The 25,939-nt window shown below is 40.1% G+C and overlaps 2 protein-coding genes and 1 pseudogene across 3 annotated transcripts in view; 1 reads left to right on the top strand and 2 right to left on the bottom strand.

The window, feature by feature from the left end:
* Positions 1 to 2,243: 2,243 nt before the first annotated feature.
* Positions 2,244 to 14,105, bottom strand: LOC147824580 (lebercilin pseudogene; annotated as a pseudogene).
* LOC147824579 (uncharacterized) lies at positions 13,617 to 14,838 on the top strand. The gene is made up of 2 exons (XM_087189424.1): positions 13,617 to 13,740; positions 13,991 to 14,838. The coding sequence occupies exons 1-2, from the start codon at positions 13,617 to 13,619 to the stop codon at positions 14,836 to 14,838; spliced, it is 972 nt and encodes a 323-aa protein (XP_087045550.1).
* Positions 14,839 to 16,999: 2,161 nt separating this feature from the next.
* Positions 17,000 to 25,939, bottom strand: part of Rab3c (RAB3C, member RAS oncogene family) — a 244,078-nt gene continuing 235,138 nt past the window's right edge. For both annotated transcript variants that reach the window (XM_013073532.3, XM_004848495.4), the window contains exon 5: positions 17,000 to 25,152. In XM_013073532.3, coding sequence (XP_012928986.1) covers positions 24,965 to 25,152 — 188 coding nt within the window. In that variant the 3' untranslated portion in view covers positions 17,000 to 24,964. The remainder of the gene's footprint in view (positions 25,153 to 25,939) is intronic.

Genomic DNA, 25,939 nt, shown 5'->3' with positions numbered 1-25,939 from the left:
GCAGGTTGGGGATTGTGATACCCCCTGCCATGTCTCTGTTACCTAGAATTGCTTTTGCTATTCTGGGTCTCTTCTTGTTCCAAATGAATTTTTGGATTGTTTTCTCAAGGTCCATGAAGTATGCTGCTGGGATCTCAATTGGAATTGCATTAAATCTATATAGGAGTTTTGGAAGTATGGCCATTTTCACTCTATTAATCCTTCCTACCCAGGAGCAGGGGATGTCTGTCCATTTTCTGATATCATCTTCAACCTCTCTTTTCAGAGTGCCATAGTTTTGAGAGAAGAGGTCTTTGATTTCTTTCGTTAGGATGATTCCTAGGTATTTCAGTTTTTTGGACGCTATTGTGAAAGGAATTATTTGCCCTATTTCTCTCTCAGTGAGTCTGTCATTTGTGTAGAGGAAAGCTATTGATTTTTGTGTATTGACCTTGTAACCAGCAACTTGACTAAATTTGGTTATTAAGTGTAGAAGACTTTTGGTGGAGTTCTTGGGGTCTTCTATATAGAGTATCATGTCATCTGCAAATAATGACAATTTGACTTCTTCATTTCCTATCTTTATTCCTTTTATTTCTTTCTCTTGTCTAATTGCCGTGGCTAATGTTTCCAGAAGTATATTGAACAAGAGTGGTGATAGTGGACATCCTTGTCTTGTTCCTGATTTTAGTGTGAAGCATTTCAGTTTTTGACCATGTAGTATGATATTGGCTGTTGGTTTTTCATAGGTGGCTTCTATCAGTTTGAGGTAGAGACCATCTGTTCTAATTTTTTGTAGGGTTTTTATCATAAATGCATGTTGGATTTTGTCAAATGCTTTTTCTGCATCTATGGAGAGAATCATTTGGTTTTTGTCCTTGGCTCTATTGATATAGTGTATTACATTGATTGATTTTCATATATTGAACCATCCCTGCATACTTGGGATGAATCCCACTTGATCAGGATGTATGATCTTCTTGATGATCTTCTGCATTTGGTTTGGCATTATCTTATTAATTATTTTTGCATCTATGTTCATTAGTGAGATTGGCCTATAGTTCTCGTTTTCGGTTGGGTCTTTCTCTGCTTTGGGGATCAAGGTGATGCTTGCTTCCAGGAATGAATTTGGAAGTATTGCTTCCCTTTCAATTTCACTGAAGTGTTTAAACAGTAGTGGCAGCATTTCCTCTCTAAATGTCTTGTAGAATTCAGTAGTGAAGCCATCAGGGCCCGAGCTTTTCTTAGTTGATAAGTTTTTAATTACGTTTTCAATTTCATTGGTTGATATTGGGTTGTTCCGAATTTTTAGGTCTTCTTCGTTCAACTTTGGTAATTCATATGTATCTAGGAATCTGTCCATTTCTTCTGTGATGTCCATCTTATTGGCATATAGGTTCTGGAAGTAGGTATTGATGATCCTCTGGATTTCTGCTGGGTCTGTTGTCATTTCACCCTTTTCATTCCTAATTGCATGGATTTGGGCCTTCTCTTTCCTTTTTCTGACAAGGTTGGCTAAGGGTTTATCAATTTTGTTGATTCTTTTGAAGAACCAACTCTTGGCTTCATTGATTTTTTTTATCATTCTCTTAGTCTCCCTTGCATTGATTTCTCCTCTGATCTTTATAATTTCCTCCCTTGTATGAGCTCTGGGGTTGTCCTGCTCTTCTTTTTCTAGAAGCTTGAGGTTCAGCATCAGGTTGTTTAATTGGGCTCATTCTGTTTTCCTAATATGCATATTCACTGGTATGAATTTCCCTCATAAGACTCCTTTCATTGTGTCCCATAGATTCTGATATATTGTATTGTCATTGTCATTTAATTGAAGGAACTGTCTGATTTCTTCTTTAATTTCCTCTGTGACCCATTGGTTATTCAGAAGTATGTTGTTCAATTTCCACGTGTTTATGAAATTTTTTGAGTTTCTTTTGCTATGGATCTCCAATTTAATCGGACTATGGTCTGACAATATACAGGGGATAACTTCAATTCCATTGCAGTTACTTAAACATGTTCTATGTGTGAGTATGTGGTCTATTTTTGAGAATGACCCATGTGCAGCTGGGAAGAATGTGTATTCTGATTTTGTGGGATGGAAGACCCTGTAAACATCTGTGAAGTTCATTTGTTCAAGAGTTCGATTGAGTTCTAGTATTTCATTACTTATTTTTTGTCTAGTTGATCTATCTATTTGTGACAGTGGGGTGTTGAGGACCCCCACTACAATTGTATTAGTGCATATATGACTTTTCATGTCTGTTAGTATTTGTTTTATATAGTTGGGCCCACTAGTGTTTGGTGCATAGATATTTATGATTGTCATCTCTTCCTGTTGGATTCTTCCCTTTACAAGGATGTAGTGTCCCTCATCTCTCTTCATCAGTGTTGCTTTGAAATCTACTTGATCTGCAAAGAGGATAGCTACTCCTGCTTTTTTTCAGGTTCCTGTCACATGCAGTATTGTTTTCCACCCTTTAACTTTCAGTTTATGAGTTTCCTTTTGAATTGCATTTCATGTATGAAGCATATTGTTGGATTTTGCTTCTTGACCCATTCTGCCAGTCTATTGCTTTTGATTGGTGAATTGAGACCATTAACATTGATGGTTATACCTGAAATGTATTTACTTGTCATTGCCATGACTTTTTCTTTTTGTTGGGTTCTCCCTCTCTACATTTAATTTCTTGTCATGCCAGATGGGTTCATTCTGCTTTGCTTCCTGGGGTTGTGATCCTCAATGTCTGTTCCTAGGATATTGTGTAATATTCTTTGGAGTGCTGGTTTGGTATTCACGAAGTTCCTAAGGTGCTCTTTGTCATGCAAGTATCTTATTTCTCCATCAATTTTGAAAGCTAGTTTTGCAGGGTACATCAATCTGGGTTGGAGGCTGTTTTCATTTAGGGTTTGGAATATGTCACTCCAAGCTCTTCTTGCCTTGATGGTTTGTGTTGAGAAGTCTGCTGTGATTCTGATGGGCTTTCCTTTGTAATGTGTTTTGTTTCTTTTCTCTAACTGCTTGTAGAACTTTGTTCTTCTGTTGAGTTTCTGGAATCTTAACAATTCTATGCCTATGTGTAGATTTTTTTTTGATCAAGGCTATTTGGAGTCCTATATGGCTCACTTATCTGTATGTCAAGCTCTTTCCCCCTGCTTGGGAAGTTTTCTGCCATTATTTCTGTGAAGAGATTTTTTTATGTCACCTGCACTCTCTCCTGTTTCTTCATTGACTCTAATCAGTCTTACTTTATTCTTCTTTGCATCATCTAGCAGCTGCTGTATTGATTTGTCATGTTCCCTTATAATTTTGAAGCAATTTTTCTTTTCCTGGTCATTAATTGCAATCTTATCTTCTATATCTGAAATTCTGTCCTCACATTGGCTCATTTTGCTGTGTAGACTTTCAATGGAGTTTTTCATGTCCTGGAAATCTATTTGCATCTATTTTATTAATTCCATTTGTTTCCTATGTTGGGATTCCATCATGTTCCTGAGCTCCTCTCTAGATTTATTAATCATGTCTAGGATGTTGTTAAGGAATGTGCCGTAAGGAAATATGTAACTATCCCTTAAAAGTAGTTGCATTTGAAATGAGAGAAAGAGGAGGGATGTTCTGTATGTTTTATTGAAGCCTCATTCAGTTTGTGATAATATATAGAAAAAAAATCTTGAGGGTATTTTTTTTTCCAAAATCTATGGGGAGCACTATGATTTGAATTCACAGCATCTGAAAATTTAATGTAATTTTAAAGACATTCCCCTATCCATTTTAAACCTATTTTTGACTTCTTGCTTATACTCTTAAATTTCTATCACTATGTCATATCCTCTCCTTTCCCCTACCTCCTACTGCAAAACATGACTTCATCAGCTCAAGGGTCAACAGATGGTCTTTTATGAATGTCATTTTTTCTTGTGATGATTGGTTAGGTCAGTTTCCAAAATTTACATAATAAACACTACTTTTCCCTCCAAAGTTCTTTTTAAGGTATCTTTTAAATGTTGATTTGCTCTCTCTTAAGTGATTCCAGTCTTTAGACTTTTCTGTTCTATACATAGAGGCAAGGGCAAAAAGACACTGAAGGATATTTTAATTTGTATTTGCTCTAAAGTGATGTAGGTCACAGCCTCATACCTGCTATTTCTCAATGGCAAAAAGCATAATGGAGCAGCTGCTAACTTTTCAGAAACATGAAATCATCTTTCTTCTTCCTGTAAACAGCTTTTCTATTTGGTGAGCAATTTTTAACCTTTGGTCCATTGGGCTTGTTACCCACTTAACTGATGGACTACTTTCTGGTTTTTATTGCATTAGCTATGTATCCATCACTGTGGAAATAAGGTAGTCCTTATTATGGTTTGAATCTAGATGCTCTCCAAAGACTCATGTGCTCCTAGGTGGGGATTTTTGGAGGTGGCTGGATCTAGGTTGTGTGAAAATGGATTAAGAGTGTGTGATAATTAAATTAGTCCACTAATTGGTTTAGCATAGTTCTGGGTGTGGATAACAGCAAGCCACACCCTGGATGTGGGTGGCACAATCAATAAGCTTGTAGCCTGGAAGGAATATAAAGGCAAAGGGAGACTCACTGTTACTGTATCCTGCCTACTCTGCCATGGGCTGTTTCTCCTCTGCAGTATCCCTCTGCCATGCTTCCTTGTCTTGGAGTCAGCTGACTATGGACTGAAATCTGTGGAAACTGTGAGATCCAATAAACCTTTCCTTCAACTTGTGGGTGTTGGGTATTTTTGTCCCAACAATGAAAAAGTAACTGAGATGGTACTTTTCTCTGTTAGTTTGTAAATAAAGGAAAAAATAAATAATTTCAAATATCTGTTAAAGTATAAATCTCACAAAGGATAGATACTGATTTTACCACTAATAGTTGTTGGAAACTTAGTGTCCAACAGATCAGTAAAAATATTTGGAGAGAACAAAATCAATGAGGTTGAAATAGTCACATAGAGATTATTGGCAAGGAGCATAGGGAAGGAGAAGAGGAAACAGGAACAGGAGTAGAAATGGGAAAATAAAGCTTGGGTTTTTGTTTGTATCTCTAAACTCTACTTTTATTGGCTTTTCCTTGAACATACAATGCTGTCTAAGCCTCCAATTTGGAAATAAACATCTTTAAACTATTTACATTCAATAACCCTTTTTTACTTTTCTTCCAAATTGCCTGGAAGAAAGTGTTTGAGTAAGCTTTCTGTGGCTCTGATAAAATACCTGAGATAATCAATGTAAAAGGAGGAAACATCTAGTCTAGCTCATACTTTCTAGAGTTTCAGAACATAGTTTCTTGGCCTAGTTGCTTTCAGCCTGTGGCAGCAGAAATGTGGCAGGGCAAAGTTGCTCACCTTTTGGTGGAAACAAAGAGAGAAAAGTAGCCAACGTTCCAATGTCCCCTACAAAGACGTGGCTCCATGACCTAACTTCTTTCCACTAGGTTCTACCTCCTAAAGCTTCCATTACCTCCCAGAAGTGGCATCATCTGGGGATCATGTCTTCAACACATGCGTTTTGGGGAAAACATAGCATTTTGTCTTTGCCATTCCCATTTACTTCTTCATCCCATTCTAAAATGACTCCTTGAAGTTCATTGGAAATTTGAGCACTCTCTATGTTAAAATGTAGATCCCTTCTCAAAATTTATACCTCTTTTGGCTTCTTTTATCCTACTGTCTTTTAATTCTCTGTCCATCTCTTTGTCATTTGCCTTAGTCTATTTTATATTCCTAATAACACAACACCACAGACTGGGCTAGTTGTAAAGAAAAAAGATTAAATTAAGAAAAAAGATTTAATTTGGCCCAAAGTCAGTGGGCTGCATTTGGTGAAGGCCTTCCTGCTGGCAGAGTCCTGAGGTGGTGCAGAGCCTCACATGGCAAGATGCAGGGTGTGCACACATATCTCCGGTTTCTCTTTTTATAAAGCTACCAGTACTCAATTATGAGGGCTCCACACTGATACATTTGTTGAATCCTAATCATTCCCAAAGGTCCCACCTCAAAATACCATAGTTGGATTAAGTTTCTATCTTTTTAATACAACACGATGAGGATTCAACTCCAATGTGAATTTCACAGGGGACAAACTATATTCAAACCACAGCCCTATTCCATTTTTAAGTCTCCTTTCTGAGTCTGCTTTCCTTGGTTAACTATGAATTGAGTGTATTCTGGTTCCTAGTCTGCTCCTCTCTCATTGGAAACACTGTCCTGCATGATCTTTTCTCCACTCTTAGAATTCTGGTTATCATCATAAACATGGTATCTTGTGTTGAACACTTACATTGACATTAATCAAACTATCTCGTAATTGTCTCTCTGGTAGAATATTGTTTTGAAATATTAATTACAATTTTCCTTTAACACCTGCCTGTCACATATTTTCTGTATACTTTGCCTTCCTTTTGTGTAGTGAGCAGATTTGCTTTCAGAGAGGAAATCCACTAGAAGAGATAATATAAATTTTAGCTCAAATTTCTTATGATTTAGAATTTAAAAACAACAAGAAACTCTAGGCCTGAATATTCAATAGATTGATAATACAGTAGGAAGAAACAATGAAGAGCCCATCTCCACCAAAAATTCTTTGGGCTGGGTGAGTAGCAGATGAGAAATCAATGGAGAAATAAAGAAACAAGAGTGTCCCTGAGAAGTGTTTAGAGACCAGAGCCTGAGTGTGGTCTTTTATTTAATGGGAGTCATTTTCAAGTCCAGTCAGAAACCAAGGAGAATGAGTTAGCATCTTCTGAGGGTGACAGATATATTACTTCAGGTCTACTGTCTCAATGCTATTGAGAAAGTAGTAGCTAAGTAGTAGCTTCATTTTAAAAAATTAATTCAAAGCCAGAAGGATATTACTGAAGAGTGATGGTAGAGGTGTATTCCTGCTAAAATCTGCTGGATATGGTTTAGCCATAGGAACTTCAGAATGACCAGGAAATATATGTAGTCTTTCTGGGCTCTTGCCATCGATAAGACCTTTATCAGTTTTTATCCATGTATCTGAATGTAGGGGATGAGTGTCTAAAAATATATACTTTATAACCTTTCAAGGAAGATCTTTTTGTGAGCTCTGTTGAAATAAGTTTCTAATGTTTATTTCAATTATTTATTAGATACATTATCAGGGAATAAGTTTGTAAACTGTGGCAATGTATTATCTTACAGGTTATCCTCCATCACAGTTCATAAAAGGTCAGGAATTTACTGTATGTACTGTCATGTGTACCAAGAAATTAATAAGATAAAAGTCATCCTGTAACTGTTTGTTATAAATACAACTGGAAGTTCCTTAATTTATTATTTTTCCTTATATTTGATTTCTTTTTTTTATATTTGATTTCTTGCATGCTATCTGCTTTGTCCACATAGGTAAGTGACCATTCTGTCACTGAGTTTAGTGCAGGATGCTAATTTGACCCATGTGCATCATCACTTGGTTTATTCTCAGTGCAGACTCCTAGAAATGGTCCTGAGAGGCATATTTGGAAGGAACTCTATGGAATTCGAGATGGTGACACAAGTAGGACACTAATGAATCTCAGAATTACTAATGGGTCTGCTGTGATGTGACTAGATTGGGTACTTCACCTTGTCCTGAGACCATGGTCAAGGAGAGTCTGCAAAGCATACCCATCATCATCACCACTGCACCAAGCATCATGCTTTAAAATGATGTTTGCATTACTCACACATCCCATCCATGTGTAGTCTCTGTTGAGCACTCCTTTCCTAGACTATGCCACTGGGTTGTTAAAATGATCATTGATAATAGGCTTCTGATATAGGAACATATGGTCTTCAGGTAGCAGGCATGGCTTTTTAAAACCTGAACAAGTCCTTTTTTTATTTTAATATTTACAATCAGAGAAAAAGGTAAACTCTAGTCAGTCATTTCAGTGCCACTTCTTCAATGTCGTCTTCTACAGAATCAACCACTTTTACTGCTGTTTTGTTATTTGTATGTTTTAATTGCTCTCTATTTGGATTAAAATTTCTTCCTTCACCAAGGAAAAAGTCTTCATCTTCATCATGTTCTCTGTCTCTACTGCTTTTACCCTTATCACTAGGGAGAAAACTTAGAGGATCAAAGTCTCCTTTGCTGGCAGCCAGAGGATTTGGGTCACTGCTTTTAGAGGAAATGGTACTGCTGCCACAGGGACCAAACAGCTGTTCCATCAGGTTGGCTTTTTTTCTCTTTTCTTGTAGTTAAATCTATACTGTCTGTATTAAGAGTGCTCACATTGGTTTTTGGAAAATCACAAAGGGCACTTTTTTGCCTAAATAGATTTGACTTCCCTGATGTTTTTGCAAATGAAGGCACGTAGCTACCAAATGAAAACTCATTTGGAGAGGCTGGACTTCTAACGTTTCCTGGATTCTGGCCCTCTCCTTTTGGAGGTAAAAAGCTGATGTCTTGCAAATGATGCCCATTAGATAATTTCTCTGAGGATTCAGAGAACATGTATATTTTGGGGCTTTTCTCTGAGTGCAGTTTTGAATCCAAATCAGGTATTAATGACAAAGTAGGGTATTTTAGATTACAGGGGTCTTGGAACTCCCTGTCGATCTCATTCAGTTTAGCAAGCAGCATTTCAGTCTTGAGTCGTTCTTCTTCCTCTTCTTTCAATTTATCAATATTTTGAACGTGATACATTCCCATTTGGTACCTTCCAGTTTCCAGTTCTGGGTTTTCTTCTTTCTTAAGTAAAGATGTCTTTCCTTTTTGCATTTTATCAAGTTCTTTTCTTTCCCATTCATCCTCCAGCTTCTCAACCCCTTGTTTTACAATATGGAGCCCTTGATCTTTAAAGTGTTTTTCTTCTTTTTCCACAGTTGGGTTTAGAATCTGTGCGTCTTTGTGTTCATCTTGCTCTTGGGATTCCAGGTCCATGGTAAGATGTTCTGGTTCATCCCATTTGTTTTCATAACACATAGTTGTTTCTGCTGTTACAGGGAATTCTTCCAGTTCAGACTCTTCAGTGGTTTGTATACCTTTGGTATACAGGTTTGTAAAATCACTCTGGCATGCAGCATTTTTTCTTGATGAATTTTTTTCTTCTTTCTTTGGAGAGGACTTTGGCATACAGTTAGAATATATGTTTTTTATATCCAGTTCTCTCTCTTTTTCCTTTAATTTGTGATACAGTTGTTGTAGCTCCTTTTGAAGAACTTTATTTTCATAATGAGCCTCAAATGCCCTTTTCCTTTCAGCAAGCAACTGTCATTGGAAACTGTTAGTACTCAGCTCAAGATTTTTTTGATAGTTCCTTGATTCTTCTTTCGGTATCATCTAACTTCAACTCTGCTGAAACTAGTTTCTTTGCCAAATCATCTCTTTTGGGTAGGTGTCTAGCTTCAGAGATCTTTTTCAGTTTCTGTAAGGAAGATTTTGTCCTAAATAGTTCACTTTCTGTATCTTTCACCCTTTTCTCAGTTGCCTGTTCTTTCTCTTGAGATTTTCTTAAGCATTCTTTGAGCACTGTAATCTCATTGTTATGACTAGATATAAGTTGTGAGATTTCATTTTCTGCATCTCCAAATTTATTCAGGACTTTCTCCTGTCTGTACTGAACCCTTTTCAAAGCCTTATTTTCTTTCAACAGGTCAGCTAACTTCACCTGGCCTTCAGACACTTCATTCTGTAATGCACTGATTTTGAGCAATCTTGCAGAAAGAACCCATTTTGTCACAAGATCAGGATCTTTCCAAAGTGGCTCTCTGTTGAGGCTTTGGGAACGAAATCCCAGTTGGGCTCCCTTTTTGTCTGGTGCACCCTTAGGGCTTGGTTTCCTAGGGGCTTGGTGATGCACTTGGTTATCTGACATTTGTCTTGTAGGATTTTCCCCCCTAATATTTTCAGGTGAAGGGTGGACTGGTGAAGACTGACCAGAGGACTGGGATGTCGTTCCAAAGTCAGATGAATAGTAACAGGAGTGGTGTCTGCCGGTCTTACTTTCTTGATCACTATCTGTGCTTCTTGCTCTTTCCCCCATTATTTTGAAAAATAGTCTCTATTCACATAATTTCACAGATTCATAACAATACTAAAGAGCATTTTCCTAGTCTTCATATACTGGTGATGATGTTTATTTCTGCACAATTTATTTCTCCACAATAGATCTGTAGTCCACAATTCATATCAACCACAGGAAGATCCACTTTATTTTCTGCTCCCCCGGGAACCTGACTCTGGAAGTTTGAGCCCAGAACAGGGCGGGGGCCAGCGAGCTGGGTAACCCAGGCAATGGAGGTGGAGGCCCAGAAAGCAGCGCGGGGTGGTCGCAGCCAATGACGCCTCTGCCCTGGCTCCTATTGATCGCTGTCTCCAGGTGGCCCTCTTTATTGGCCACAGGGGAATGGGAAGGCGGGATGCCGAGAGCGAGAGAAGGCATCCATTGGCTGGCCACTGTGGCTGTCGCAGGAGCCATTTTCAGTGGGATGGAGAAGGATGCGGGTGGGGCAAGGAGGGCTAGTTAAATGAAGGATCAAATCGGCCACTGTGAACTTTAAAACACTGGAAAGTGTTGACTCTTTTTTGGATATCACTTGGTTATAAATTTTGAAGAAATGATAAACACATGGCTTGGAGAGAACAGACGTTGCTGAGTTTCACGAGAAGGCACCTTCGTTTGGCCTGACATGACTTTTAGGCTGTGCAAAGGTTTTGGGGTGTAGACATCTTTGAAACACAGTGACGCGATGTGTCTTAAAGGAAGGTGCACGCCAGTTGCCTAGGAGCTGTTGTCAGGCGTTTTTCCCCTCGTAAAAGTTGGCAGCACGTTAAACAACATTGATTGCAGGAGGCAAGGAAGAGAAAAAGAAAATCCTCTTTTCCGTAGGGGTTTTAAACCTCTCTGAGCCTTCTCAGCAAGATGGTCTCACATTGTCCTCTGCTGCTCTCGCCATTGGATTTTTTTCAAAACCTGAGCAACTCTTGATCCTATATACAAGGCCTTTGTAGTTCTACAACACTGTCAGTCAGGTCAGATAAAATGTTTTGTGAGACCTAAAACCACAAGATGTACTTCGCCCACCTGCTTGTGATAAGTGTTCAGCCATCCCCTGGCAACAGCTACCCCAATGTCCCAGGTGTAACCGTTTGCAGCTTGGGTATGCGAGGAACAACCAATCAGGTTTAATTGCCAATCTAGAACCTTGCTGTAACTACTATAAAAACCCCTGCTGATTTGGAATCGAGGCTCTCAATCTTGACCCGCTGCGGCGGTGACAGTTGGGAGTCCCTGCTCGAGCTTGAATAAACGACCCTCGTGTATTTACATTGGAATTGGCTCCTTGGTGGTCTTTGGGGACCTCAAAATCTGGGCACAACTTTTGGAGGCTCGTCCGGGATCCCCAAGACCCCCAGGATCCCCGTACTGGAGGGTCGATGCCGGCTGGTGAGTGTTTCTGTGTCTGTAAAGTCTGGGGCCCATTTTTCTGAACAGGTTGGCAGATAGTCTAGGCAGACGCGCTGGATGGCCGCCGACCCGGGGTCCCGGAAGATGTTCTGGACCCCATCGGAGGGGATGGAGTGCCCCGTGAGTCTGAGCAGTTTTGCCTCTGATCGAGTGGAGGACTGTTTTGTCTTGCTTTTTGTGTTTCTGTTGTGTTTGTTTGTCTGTCTATCATGTAACTTGGACTGAGATGATGGGACAGACCGTGACCACCCCCCTGTCCCTCATGACAAACCATTTTAAAGAAGTTAAGGAGCATGCTCATAACCTAAGTTTAGAAGTTAAAGAGACTAAACTTGTCACCCTCTGTAGCTCAGAGTGGCCTGCCTTTGGGGTAGGATGGCCTCCCGAGGGGACCTTTGATCTAGGAACCGCAAGGAGAGTCCAATTGTTACTTGGGAAAATCTAATATGTGACCCCCCTCCATGGGTCAAGCCCTTTTTGCCTCCACAGGAACAGCAGCCAGAGGTAATCCTGGCACCCTGTAAAAAGACTCCCGGAAAACACAGTGGAAAAAGGCAAACTGACGGTGAGCCAACCGTGCTGCTTTACCCGGTCCTCCAAGGAGGAACCAAGGAAGATCTCCCCCCCACCACCACTTACCACTCTCTCTCCACTCCCCCGCAACAGCAGGCAGGGGGAGAAGTTCCGGCCCCAGTTGGAGCCGGGCAAAGAGGGCCGGCTCTGGGCGCTGGCAGCAGGGATGGCCCTGCCCAGAACACTCACCACTGGCATGGTGCCTCACTGGCAGGACCGGCAGACTCCACTGTTCTCCCACTAAGGCCGACAGGGCCCCCTGATGAACATGGTAACAGCATCATCACTACTGGCCCTTCGCCACTAGTGACCTTTATAACTGGCTTACTCAACACGCCAAATTCTCAGACAACCCTAGAGATTTGATTAACCTGTTAGAAACTGTTTTGTTCACTCATCAGCCCACCTGGGATGATTGTCAGGAGCTCCTCCAGAACCTGTTTACCACAGAGGAGCAAGAGAGAATCCAAAATGAAGCCAGGAAATTGGTTCCTGGTGACAATGGTCAACCCACTACCAATGCTGATACTATCAACACTTCTTTTCCTTTGTCCCGGCCCAACTGGGACTTCAACATAGCAGAAGGTAAGGAGAGGCTCTGGGTCTATCGCCAGGCTCTGTTAGGAGGTCTCAAAGTGGCTGCTCAAAAGCCCACCAATTTGGCCAAGGTAGGGCATGTACAACAGGGGCTGAACGAAAGCCCTGCAGCCTTCCTAGAAAGAATTCAGGAAGCCTCCTGTAGGTATACTCCTATGGACCCAGAAGCAAATGAGACAAAGGCAGCTGTAATAATACATTTTGTCAACCAGGCAATGCCAGATATTAGGAGAAAGTTACAGAAAGTAGACAGATTAGGAGAAAAGAGCATTCAGGCCTTAGTGGTAGTGGCAGAGAGAGTGTATAACAACAGGGAATCCACAGAGGAAAGACAAGTGAAAGCTGACAACTGCCAGACCTGAAACCTGGCTCAGATTCTTCTGGCCACTACTGCGGGAGAGCCAAGGGAACGTGAACGTTGCCTGAGAAGGATTGCGGTGGAAGGACAACGTAAGGGGGAATGCAGGGAGTGCCCCTGGTTGGGGAAAAATCAATGTGCTTACTGCAAAGAGGAAGGCCACTGGGCTAAGGAGTGCCCCAAAAAGCAACAGGGAAGCCATTCAAAGGCCTCTGTCCTGGCCATGGACGAACTAAGTGATTGGGGGGACGGGACTCAGCACCCCTCCCCAAGCCCAGGGTAACCCTTAAAATGGAGGGGGAGCCTGTTGAGTTCCTGGTAGATACCGGTGCTCAACATTCAATCCTGCTCAAACCACATGGCCACATATCTGACAAAACTTCCTGGGTCCAAGGGGCCAGAGGCATGAAAAAGTATTCATGGACTACCCGAAGAACAGTAGACTTGGGAGTGGGCTGGGTAACCCACTCATTCATGATTAACCAAGAAGGAAAGCCCATCCAAGTGTTAACTATAAGCCTAGAAGATGAATATAGGCTACATCAAAAGCAGACCATGCCAAGCCCTGATATAGACCAGTGGCTGACTATGTTCCCTAAAGCCTGGGCAGAGACTGGGGGCATGGGGCTCGCCAAGCACAGAGTGCCTGTATTTGTGGAAATAAAACCAGGGGCAGACCCGGCATGGGTCCGCCAATATCCCATGTCTCTAGAGGCCCACAAGGGAATAACTCCACACATCAGGAGGCTACTTGCCCAGGGAATTCTAAGGCCATGCCAGTCGGCCTGGAATACCCCCTTGTTGGCAGTATGGAAACTTCATTCAAATGATTACAATATGTAGATGATCTCCTTATAGCAGCTGAGGTGTGAGAGGACTGCCTAGATAGAACCAAGAAACTCTTAACGGTCATAGGGGAACTGGGATACTGAGCGTCTGCCAAAAAGGCCCCAATCTGCAAACCTGAGGTAAGCTACCTGGGTTACATACTTAAAAAGGGGCAAAAGATGGCTATCAGATGCTAGAAAAGAGACAGTTCTTAAGATACCCACACCAGATTTCCCTCGGAAAGTTAGAGAATTCTTGGGATTGGCTGGCTTCTGCCGTTTATGGATACCGAGGTTCGCGGAACTAGTGAAGCCCTTTTATAAGGCAACTAAAGACAATCAGGCCTTTCAATGGACAGAAAAACTACAAAAGTCCTTTGATCAAATTAAGGCTGCCTTGTTGTCAGCACCAGCCTTTGGCTTGCCCGATGTCACTAAGCCCTTCTACCTTTACATTGATGAAAACAAAGGAGTTGCCAAGGGCATCCTAGTCCAATACCTGGGCCCATGGCGTCGACCAGTAGCATACCTGTCCAAGAAACTTGATCCTGTTGCAGCTGAATGGCCCCCATGCCTGAGGATGATTGCTGCCGTAGCCCTGATGGTCAAAGATGCTGATAAGTTAACCTTGGGCCAAGAACTGCATGTAACCACCCCCCACGCCATTGAAGGGGCTCTAAAACAGCCTCCAGATAGATGGCTCAGCAATGCCTGCCTAACCCACTATCAGGGCCTGCTTTTAAATCCAACCCGAGTTGTCTTCCAGACCCCGGCCACCCTAAACCCAGCTACATTATTGCCTGACCCAGACCTAGAGGCCCTGCTGCATGACTGCGCTGACATCTTGGCTCAGGTACACGGGACTCGAGAAGATCTGAAAGATCAGCCATGGCCAGATGCTGAAGATACCTGGTACACCAATGGGAGCAGCTTTGTTCAGGATGGCCAAAGGTATGCAGGGGTAGCTGTGGTCACTGAGACTGAGGTTGTTTGGGCTGAACCCTTGCCCACTGGAACGTCAGCACAGCGAGCAGAGCTCATAGCATTAACCAAAGCACTGACTCTGGGAAAGGGCTGAAAGCTAAATAAATACACAGACAGCAGGTATGCTTTTGCTACCACTCACACACAGGACCATTTACAGAGAAAGGGGACTGTTAACAGCTGAAGGAAAGACTATTAAAAACAGAGAAGAAATTCTTGCCCTACTGGCGCCCCTATGGCTGCCAAAGAAATTGGCTATTATCCACTGTCCTGGGCACCAAACTCCGATTGCCCGAGGAAATAATTTGGCCAACCAGACAGCTCAAAAAATAGCTCTAGAAGCTGATCTGACCCTGACCATTCAGCTGCCCGATACAGGGGGCGCTGCCTTACCAGAAACTCCCCAGTATACTGAGGCAGACTTAAAGTGGATAAAACAACTGCCCATGGCCCAATGCCTCAAAAGATGGTGGAGATTGTCTGACTGGAGAGTCATCCTGCCTGAAGCACTGGGAGAACAAGTTCTCTCCAAAATGCACCGGGCCACCCACATGGGCACTCAAAAAATGCAAGAGCTCCTGAAATTGAGCGTATCGTTGCCACCTGCAAAGCCTGCCAATTGACAAATGCTACTCACAATAAAGCCAACCCAGGCAACAGATTGAGAGGAAACCGACCTGGCGTATACTGGGAATTGGACTTTACTGAGGTAAAACCTGGAAGGTATGGTTACAGGTACCTGCTAGTTTTTGTAGACACTTTTTCAGGATGGACAGAGGCATTTCCCACCAAACATGAGATGGCACAGATTGTGGCTAAAAAGTTACTAGAAGACATCTTGCCAAGGTATGGTTTCCCAGTAATGTTAGGGTCAGACAGTGGACCCGCCTTCATTTCCAAGGTGAGTCAAGGTTTAGCACAGGTACTGGGGGCAAATTGGAAATTACATTGTGCTTACAGATCCCAGAGTTCAGGGCAGGTAGAAAAAATGAACAGAACTTTAAAAGAGACCTTAACTAAATTAACCTTAGAGACTGGCAGTGACTGGGTGATTCTCCTTCCCTTTGCCCTCTATGGGGTATGCAATTCTCCCTATAAGATGGGACTAACTCCCTTTGAAATCATGTTTGGGGTGTCCCCTCCCATTAAAACTGTTGTCTTCCTTACAAAGCCTCTAGCATGTTCACAAAGACATCTGGCCTAAATTAAAGGCCCTGTTCGAGTTCGGACCACCTCCCAAGCCCCATCGCTACTGGGTCTTTGTCCAGAGACATCGACAGAAGGACCTTGAGCCTCGTTGAAAAGGACCCTATGTTACTGTCCTGACCACGCCCACCACTCTCAAGGTCGACGGGATTGCCTCGTGGGTACACTACACTCACGTCCGCCCCGCAGATCCACACGCCGTTCTAGAGGATTACATCCCTTCATGGCAGGTGTCCAAAAACCGTGACAATCCTCTCAAGCTCAGACTGTGTCGTCGACGGTCATAATTATGAAAAGACTTTGTGCTGCCCTCGGTAAAGAGTGTTGTTTATCTCTTCTCTACTGGGCCCCTTGCTTAACCCTTGGAGAAAGTGTTAGCTCTGTACAATTAATGGTGCTTAGGTCCCAGTAGATTTAACCCCCCGAGACCCATGATTGGGCCTCTAGAGTTACATGTGAAGGGGGAAATGTGAGACCTAAAACCACAAGATGTACTTCGCCCACCTGCTTGTGATAAGTGTTCAGCCGTCCCCTGGCAACAGCTACCCCAATGTCCCAGGTGTAACCGATTGTAGCTTGGGTATGCAAGGCACAACCAATCAGGTTTAATTGCCAATCTACAACCTTGCTGTAACTACTATAAAAACCCCTGCTGATTTGGAGTTGAAGCTCTCAATCTTGACCCGCTGTGGCGGTGACAGTTGGGAGTCCCTGCTCGAGCTTGAATAAATGACCCTCGTGTGTTTACATCAGAATCGGCTCCTTGGTGGTCTTTGGGGACCTTGAAATCTGGGCACAACAGTTTAACTTTCTTAAAATATTACAAGTATTTTAAGTTACTCCCATACTTAAGCACAAACTCACATGTTGGATACTTATAGCCCTAAGTAAAAATGTATTCACTCTCTGCCTGCAGTTCAAGATCAACATTGTGTCTGGAGTTGGTTGGTGAAAGGGAAGATTACAAGAAGTGAAAACAGTCATCTGAAGACCAAAAGTGAATATACATTGAAAGGAGATTAAAAAAAAAAATTCACCAGTCTAAGAAATCCAGGAATATAGTCTCTTAGATATTTATTGTAATCTTCAAAAAATAATACAAGATAAACTCAAAGAACAAAAACCACTTTCCATACAGAATTCACATAAAAACTGAATAGCTATTAGAGCACATACCATTTTTACACAATTAATTTCAATAAAGATAAAACTTCACAATGTGAATACACTTTATAGCTTTAAACCCAGACAAGAGCTCCTGTGGACACATTAAGAGTCACAATATTGGCTATGCAGCAGTAGTTTTCAACTAAATATCACAATCACTATATGAAAGCATTAAGCTGTTGTCGATATTTTCTCAAGAAGAGAGCCACAGTGCGGTCATTGAGAAGGAGCCAGAAGTTCCCAGTTACAAAGAAGTGTCATTTCCAATGTGTTTCTTACTTTCCTTCTTAGGAAACATGGAGCTTCAGAAAAAATTCTGGGTACATATCTGCCTGGGTGACATTAGACTAAATAATGTCTCATGGTTTGGTACTTTGTCAAATTTCTACATAAATTGCTCTAATGTTGCTAAGCAAGCAATTTGGGTTTCAGGGTTCATTGTGAGGCTGCTCAACACAGATGAGCATGATGAAATAGCAGCTTGTCTTCCACATGGAGACCAAAATGCAGGGAGCTAAGCTGGGCTAATTAGAGGGTTTACAGAGGGTCACTCTGGTGTTTTGAGAAAAACAATGATCTATAGTTGCCAAATCCCCTTCCATTCATGAGAATGTACTGTGGTCTCTCCCACTTATCTGCCCAGGCACAATCTCCTCACTGTCTAATTCTTTCTGGGATTATATATGACCACATCAGTGGAGCTCCCCTGCACTCTCCCAGTTCCTACAGGTCCCCTGCTCTATGCTCCTATATTCTGACATAACCTAGCACTTAAAGTATATCTTGCATTTTTTCCTCACTCCCATTAGGGATAGGAGCCATGCCTCTTCCATATTGATTCCCACAGTAATGAGTACATAGCATTCAATATTTATGTGACAACAAACATTCATTTAACCACATTTAAATTATCATTCTAACGTTGGCTACCTGCTTATGTTTTTCCTTTCCATTTAAAAAAGTTTGGCACAAAGTTATCACTAATCTCCGTCTTATGCATCTTCCCTTGACCTCTTCATTGGGTTTAGAGAGCTGAGTGCAACTTTCAGTCACAGTTAAGTTTGGGCCAGACATTGCCCATGTAGTCCAGAGCCATTTCATAGGATTGGCACATCCTCACTTGTCAATTTCCAGTCAAGTGCTGTAGAGAGAATGGAACGTTGTGTAACATGTACAGATATCCATGGGCATCTAGAACCAACTGTGCTCCATCATTAATAGTGAATAAGTTGCTACTTGTTTTTCTTCCTAGGCTTAACCTGTTAACTAAATTAAAGAAAACCCCACAACAACAGAATAAAATGTTCAAATGAGACTTTACCTTGAAAGTGGAAATGACAAATAGGAATTTAAAGTTGTTGACTCACATTAACCTTTATATACACAATTATGTATAGTTTTTAGCAATCTAGAAATTAGGCTTAATTTGTTGATTTTTGCATCTTAGTGAAGTTTCAGGACAACGATTGTGGGCTTAACCAAAGGGGTTCAAGGATGAATATATGAAGTTATGATGACATGCCAAAATGAATTAAAGGCATTGACTTTTCTTCTATATCACCAGTGTGGACAACTGAGAATCAAAAGTGAATATAACATCAGCTATAATCTAAAAAGACACTGATATGTTAAGATTCCCAAAGTTGACAGTGTTAAATTTGGAAACAAAGTACAAAGTTGAATAACAATAAAATATACATACAATCACAAGAATGGAAATTCTTAGTAGACAACATGTGATCAGTATTTCTGAGAAGAAAAAAAGTGACTTCCTTATATGCATATTTTTCTTAGGTATCTAAATTAGTTGCTTAGTACACTCATAAGAAGCTTAAGGGGAATTATGAATCATAGCAGGGAATGCTCTTATAAAATAAGCTCACAGTCATTCTTTTGGAAAATAAAACTCACAATTCCAATAGGTAAAACTGACACATATTTGTAGATACTAAACATTTGGTCTTCTAAGAAAAAAAAATACTTTAGAGTAGGCACAGAGGAGTTTCACATGACACCAATAAGATATTTACTGTATAAATTGCACCACTAGACAGATACGGCTACAAGAATTCATTTGAATAAGCACACAGCCATCAAAGTATCTCACACATTCATTATAATTCACTCTTTCACACTAATTTATATACACTGAGTAAGTCATTAAATATTGCACTTATTGGCCCATGAACCCTCAATTCTGAGGTGTTGAAAAATAGAAAAAAAATCTATTTTTAGAACATATTTCATGCAACATTTAAGACATTTCAGTTCTACAAACATCATTAAATAGTTGTACATTTGGACAGTCCAACTGTATCACGTCACATCTGACATTAACAATATATTAACAGGAATTACAGGACAGTTGTCATTCAGCGCACCTCTCAGGAATGATGAGACAATGCATGCAAGGTCATGATAGTGACACAGCAGACATCCCCCGACTTCACTTTGACAAAAGATATGGAACCAACAGTCAGATGTAGGTCATGCTCATGTCCCTGAAAGGCCACTTGTCTGTGTGTTTCATACACCACCTGCATCTATAAGAACAGCATTCATGAAACTAAGCAATCTTTAGCTCCAAACAACATGATATGGAAATATTCTATGAAGCAATAAAGCCACAGCCAAGTCTCAGTTGTCCACAATGAAGGAAAATATGAACACATGTAAATGGAACTACATTGGTAACTCCCAACTCCAACAATAGCTGCTGAAAGGAGATAAATGGTGAAATTTAAATCTCATTCCGTATTCTTGGTCCTGCTATTCCATGAGGATAGTACTTTAAAAATGAAATGATTTAAAAAAAAATCAGGAAATAGGGAAGAGAAACACAAAGTGAAAGTTCAATTTGTCCATGAGCTAAATGATCTGATCTTAACACTCAAGCTCTTTGTGAGGTTTTGAAACCATTCATTTCTGCTAGCTAGAATGTTAGCAAAATGTGTTTTCTCTCCACCCTCTCGATTCAATGGGGACTCATTACATGCACAGACCTGGACTAAACAAATCAGTGTGAAGAATCTATTTCATGGTCCTTTTAAAACAAGATGTGAGTTCCAGTTGGCACGTGGAAAATGCTCCCTTTTCCTCAGCACTGAGAAAGCACCATAGATGGAATTTTCCCTTCACTAAAAAAAGTATCATTGTTTGTAAGTGTGTTTTGGGAGTTGCAGCATTGTGTGGGCCAAGAGTGAATATTTCCACCTACCGTTCCAATTTTAGTGTATGTGCTGCTGAAGCGAGCACAATATTTCCATCTACCAAAGGGAAATATGATCTGACTAGCGTGTCGAGCCTTTCTAGGAAGGTTTTAAAAATACATTTATTTATGAAATACCAATAGCAATAGCTAGATACGTTTTAGATAAATCCCATCAACCTGTTTGTGCCCCCTTAAGGGATACTGTATTTCTGGAACCTACAGCCTTTTAGGGGTAAAGACATGTTTTGCAGGGATGATTTGGTTATTATCTTTTATCCAATTTGTTCCAATGGATTCGGGGCATAAAATAGGTTTATATCTGCCACTGACTTTAGTAAAAAATTTATGTAAAATTTAAAGCAATTCAAAAAGTTGATCCTAATATTGAAAGGTTCAGTACACCAGGAAGATATCACTATTTTATTGACCAACTAGCCCAGGTAGTGTTCACAAACAGGCAGAGGTGAGTAGCGCTAGAGAGGATGCTTTTATCAGAGAGTGGTTAGCAAGGCCACAGGGGCCTAGTTATTCAATATACACCAAGGAACAGAGTTCCAGGGACCCATCATGTGATCTGTCATTTCGAGAGAAAGGGTTTGTCAGGCAGACAGGCTTGCTCCCAAGTACGCCTTTCCAAAATATCTGATTGAGCATTCTAACAGTTCTATTAAGGTTATCAACAGACTAACTTTTTGGTCTAGAAGAGTTTCAGTCATGACTTCAAGTTTGATGTCACAGTTATTCACATGCAGTTGCTACCTCAGCTTGGTAGAGTTTGGACACATTTTTAATACAATTCCACAAGTACTACACAGTTAACTAAAAGATTGTAGGACAACCTCAACCATGCACTAAGATACATGTTGGATAAAACACATCACAATGAACCACTGATTATGAACTATGACACTCCAAAATTAATGTTGTTTCATGGAAATTCAGCTAATAATGGAATGCATTTTGCTTTTTAAAAAGAAGACCATTGTATATCTGAAAGTCTACTGTCAGCAAAGATGTAGTTAAAATTGGAAGTTTAAATTGGCTCATAAAAATGACAAATGTGCTAAAGAAGCAAAAAATGTATAATTACTCTGGGTAAGAATTAAGAGAAATATACATTTGCTTATTGAATGTATTGATATCTTATATAATTTGTTTTAATTTTGTTGAATTTATATTTCACATTTATCATCACAATGCTGCAGCTTTCCACTACAACTGAAGGCATCATCATAGCCCCTTTTCCAAATAAAAATCATAGCACTTATTTGCCAGGTAGCAAAGGGATACTGAACTTCAAGTGACCCAAAGGGGAAATGAAGCTTCTTAAAATCATTAGAAGTTCATCATGGCAGTAGAAGCTGTTCAGAAGGGGTAAAAACAATGAAGAAATTCACTGTATTAGAGTAATTCTTTGGAGCCCATAGATGTGAAGCTAGTGGTTAAACTATCATCTTAGGGCTTAGCAATATCTCACATACCTTCTATATCCATTCATATTCCCAAAGCCTGAAATGCTGCATGAATGGTTATTCAGGTGAAACACTTTTCAATCTGATTTCTCAATTACATTAGAAAAGGAAAGGGAGGTACCAACACCAAAATTCTTGGAAGCATCTGCCTAAAGTAGTCAAGATTTATTCATAAACCTATTTTGAGGAATGGAGGTGGCCAGGTGATGAGCAGCAGGGAATTTAAATCATGCTTGAATTTCTCATTTAATTACATCAAAGAAAACAAGAAATGATGTCCAGGATTTACAAATTGACACAAGTATACACTTTTTTTTTTTAACCTGTCTTGTTCTTTTAAATAAAAACTTAGGTCATTGGTAAAAAATGACCTGTAGACATTTAAGCTGTTGGGAGATGGAGGTATAGTGAGTATGTGTGTACATATGTCTAGTGGCCAAAAGGTTGAAAAATCCTGGGCTAAAGTGCTGTAATTTGTAAATAATTCAGCTCAATGCCAATAGAAGCTCACTGAGTTAACCCTGGGCTTGTTTCTCTATTTGACAAATTTTATCTTAAAGACAAGATATCTTGCTGCAATTAGGACTAGAGAACAATCTCTCTCATATACTTTACATCAGGAACACAGGTGCTCTTTTTTGAGCTCTCTGATAATTGTTTCTGGAAACTTTTGAGTTATTCAGAACAAAATCCATAGCAGAGTGAGAGCTTCAGAATGGAGAATTAATTAGGAAGGCTCTACTCCCATGGGGTTTGAAAAGGACAAAGTATTGAATGTTTCCTGGCAATGAATGCAGGGCCACCATTGCATCACTCTTCCTGACTGCCACACAGAGGTCCAACTTTAGAACACTGCAAGTGGGCACTTGGTTTTGGTCTCTTGCTCCAAGGGCCAATTAATTCTAGAAGCATTCAGTTCTTTGGGGAAGGAGTTTTCAGGCTAGAAAAAATTGGCTCTTTATTTTTTTTACCCTTTCTCATTTTGCTTTCCATGTATATTAAAACCATATAAATATTAAGGTTCACCTGAAGTACGCTATGTAGGCCTTTTACATGCGATGTATATATGTGTGGGATAGGGGCTAGGAGGGAGGATGAGAAGGGTTTCCTGCTTTTACTACTTCATAGTAGAGGGTACAAGTAAATGTAACAGCTATGTCATTTCATATGGCCACATTCTGGCTCAAGTTATAGAAACAAGATAATGCCATGCTAACAGAATACCACAGCAGATCAATCTCTTCTTTATGCTTCCTGCTCATTTTTTTCCTTCATTTTAATTTCTGTGGTTGTGAAGGTGGCTGTCCTAATATAATAAAACAAATTTTTTTTGTCTTCATAAGTTAAGCTTGCCTTGCAGGGAGTCAAAGTAGAAATTTACTACCAATTAGTGAATCTGAAACTAAGAAGATGAGAAATAACATGGATATGCTTAAAACATTGCAAATGCTTTCTATCATAATCTTCATCTTTTATATTACTAACAGTATGTATAGATTATTTCCCTGACTTGTGGGGACTATTTCTGCAGAGATATCTTTAGACATATGCACATTTTTCTATTAAAACCTTTAACCTTGGAACCTATATTTTTTATGGAAAGTGTCTATTTTTGAAAAGGGAAATATCTAATGCAATGACCAAGAAAAAAAAAGGAAGTCTACCTAATGAAACTATCCTCACAAATCTGCCAAACATTTCCTGTTGCTCTCCTAAAAACCCAGCTGTAAATAATGCTAGACATTGACATAGATGCTGAGTTCTGTATCAGTGCTCTACAAAGCTCATGGAAATTGTGGTTTGCTTGCTATTTATACCTGGTCTTCAGGAAATCTGGGATAAAAATCTGGATGTTCAAATGTTTGCCTCACTTCTTAAACTGCCATGAATCCTAAGTGCTTCTGTGCTCTCAGCTCCAAAGTTGTTTCTGTTTAACTTAAACATATTTAGAGACTTACATAGGGGATATGCCTTAGAATGACAAATACCTGATTTAAAAAATTAAATATGAAAATGGTCTTCAAATTGGGACCCATTGAAATATTACTCAAGTAGTTTCCAAGTAGGTAGAAGAATATAGCTGAGGTTTGAACACGGGGCAATGTTTGAGGAAGCAAGTCAACATCCTACAGGGCTAGAGGCCTTAACAGGCTTCAACCTAATGCCTATTTTCAGAGTTGTTGATGTTTCCAGAAAGTGACAGTGGTGGCAGTGGTAGTGGTGGCGGCAATGTGTGTGCTATGGGAATGGAGGAAAGTCCCTAAGGAAACTGGGGAACTCAGGCCTTGGAATTCTATAGCCTGCATAACTGGTTTTCATTCAATAGACATCTCTCTGTTTAATGCTCTAAAATATTCAGAAAGTTGGGTAGAATCATTAGAAAGGACAGACCTGGGTAGGGTATTTGCTTATTTAAAATGTAAACTAAGATTATTGTTTAAATCTAGTTTCAGTCAGGTTAATATTAATGACTTAGGAAACTTGGAAGGGCCTTAAAAACAATATTTCAATTTCTTTTGGTACAGGGTTGAACTCAGGATCTTGTGCTTGCGAGGCATCAATTTCTTTAAAGTCATGTTTTCCTTGGTTGTTAATAAGAGTGGGAAATACATTTTCTAATAGTAAACTATGACAGTGTCCCCAGTCAAGAGCAAAAACTCTATTTGATTTTCGTTAAGAGGAAAGCATCCTGACATTCCCCCTCCTCTTCTCACACACATACACATAACAGCAATTCCTTGGTCATCATCCCAACAAGTAAATAGCATAATTTGAATCTCTGGCACACAAGTTAATTGTCATATTACTGGCTGAGATCTCAGCAGTAGCTTATCTGAGATAAAATTTGGAAAAAAAAAAGAGCCTTTAAGACAAATAAGAAAACAAATCACATGCAAGTACCAGATGTTTATAAATGGATAGTCCTTACAAATATAAGATCACATATTTGCCACATGTTAACAGAGTAAATCTCCCAAGATTTGAATGCATGTACGGGCCACTGACATCAAAGACTTCCTTCAAATAATTATTAGGCAGTATAAGTGAAGGCTAATAGGCCATTTATAAATGCTGTTTCTTGGCAACCAGAGCCCCCCTGGAGCTGCCCGTGTGTGCATATGTGTGTGTGTGTGTGTGTGTGTGTGTGTGTGTGTGTGTAGACATTAACAGCCACAGTTGGGCTGTGGTGGAGGAGGGGTTTCCTTGAGTCTTGTGCTCTGCTTTGCGGCAGTGATGGCTGGGTCGGTCTCCAAACTCTCTGACATTTTGTCACAGATGATATCCACAAGGCGCTCAAATGTTTGCTTGACATTAATATTATCTTTGGCACTTGTTTCAAAAAACTCAAACCCTAGAGGAAACACACAGAAACACAGCTTGATCATTTTACATTTCTGAAATTAATTGTGAATAGATTATGATTTGAATGGTGACAAGGTGGTGATGGTTCAGCCATGGGTAGTGGGTTTGGTTTAGGTGAGAGATCACACAGGTGGGCTTGAGATGCCATTTGAGCAAATGTTACCATCTTGCTACCCATTGACCATAAACAAAGTAGTTATGAAAATGGAATCAGTGATACACATTTCATTTTTCTCTACTGAATCATTTATATTATCAACATAACTGAACATATTTAAAAATATTATTCCTTTGCAAAATGTAGTAATGACAACATTAAGAATCCTTAACACTGACTCTAACATTGCTATTGCTTCGTCCCACATCAGACCCACCATATAACCACTTGCAATCATTTCTAAAACTGGCATTATTTGGCATTTATTTCTTTTCCCATTTCGGTATTCTACCAAAGTTGGTTTTATTTTTCATCATTGTGAGACTTAGAAGACATTATGTATATATCCTGTTGAAAAAGAGACTGTCATGTTGTAATATAATCCAGCTCCAACATTTTCTGTGTTTACCTTGTAGCCAGCGGTCCAGTGATGGTTCTGAAGGGGGCTTCTAGTAAATTTTTGGTATCTATTAGGACACAAGGTGGCACTAAAGAGTCATAGGTGTTACTTTAAGCCTACTTCAGTCTCCTATAGTATATTTTTGAATGGTATTCTTCTAATATCCTCTGGCCTTTTGTATAGCATGAAGACTATCTACTGGGTGCTGATTTGCCCATA

Source organism: Heterocephalus glaber, unplaced genomic scaffold, assembly GCF_053883595.1.
Source record: "Heterocephalus glaber isolate CG9 unplaced genomic scaffold, H.glaber_assembly_v1.0 deba00001538, whole genome shotgun sequence".
Taxonomy (NCBI): domain Eukaryota; kingdom Metazoa; phylum Chordata; class Mammalia; order Rodentia; family Bathyergidae; genus Heterocephalus; species Heterocephalus glaber.
The sequence above is the reverse complement of the archived record's forward strand: the minus strand, read 5'-3'. Positions and strand labels throughout refer to the sequence as shown.

Excerpts from the sequence above, each read along its gene's own strand:
- LOC147824579 (XM_087189424.1), top strand. The coding sequence starts at position 13,617 with ATGGGTCCGCCAATATCCCATGTCTCTAGAGGCCCACAAGGGAATAAC. Across the intron at positions 13,741-13,990 it reads GGAATACCCCCTTGTTGGCA|ATTTCCCTCGGAAAGTTAGA; the intron begins GTATGGAAACTT and ends TACCCACACCAG.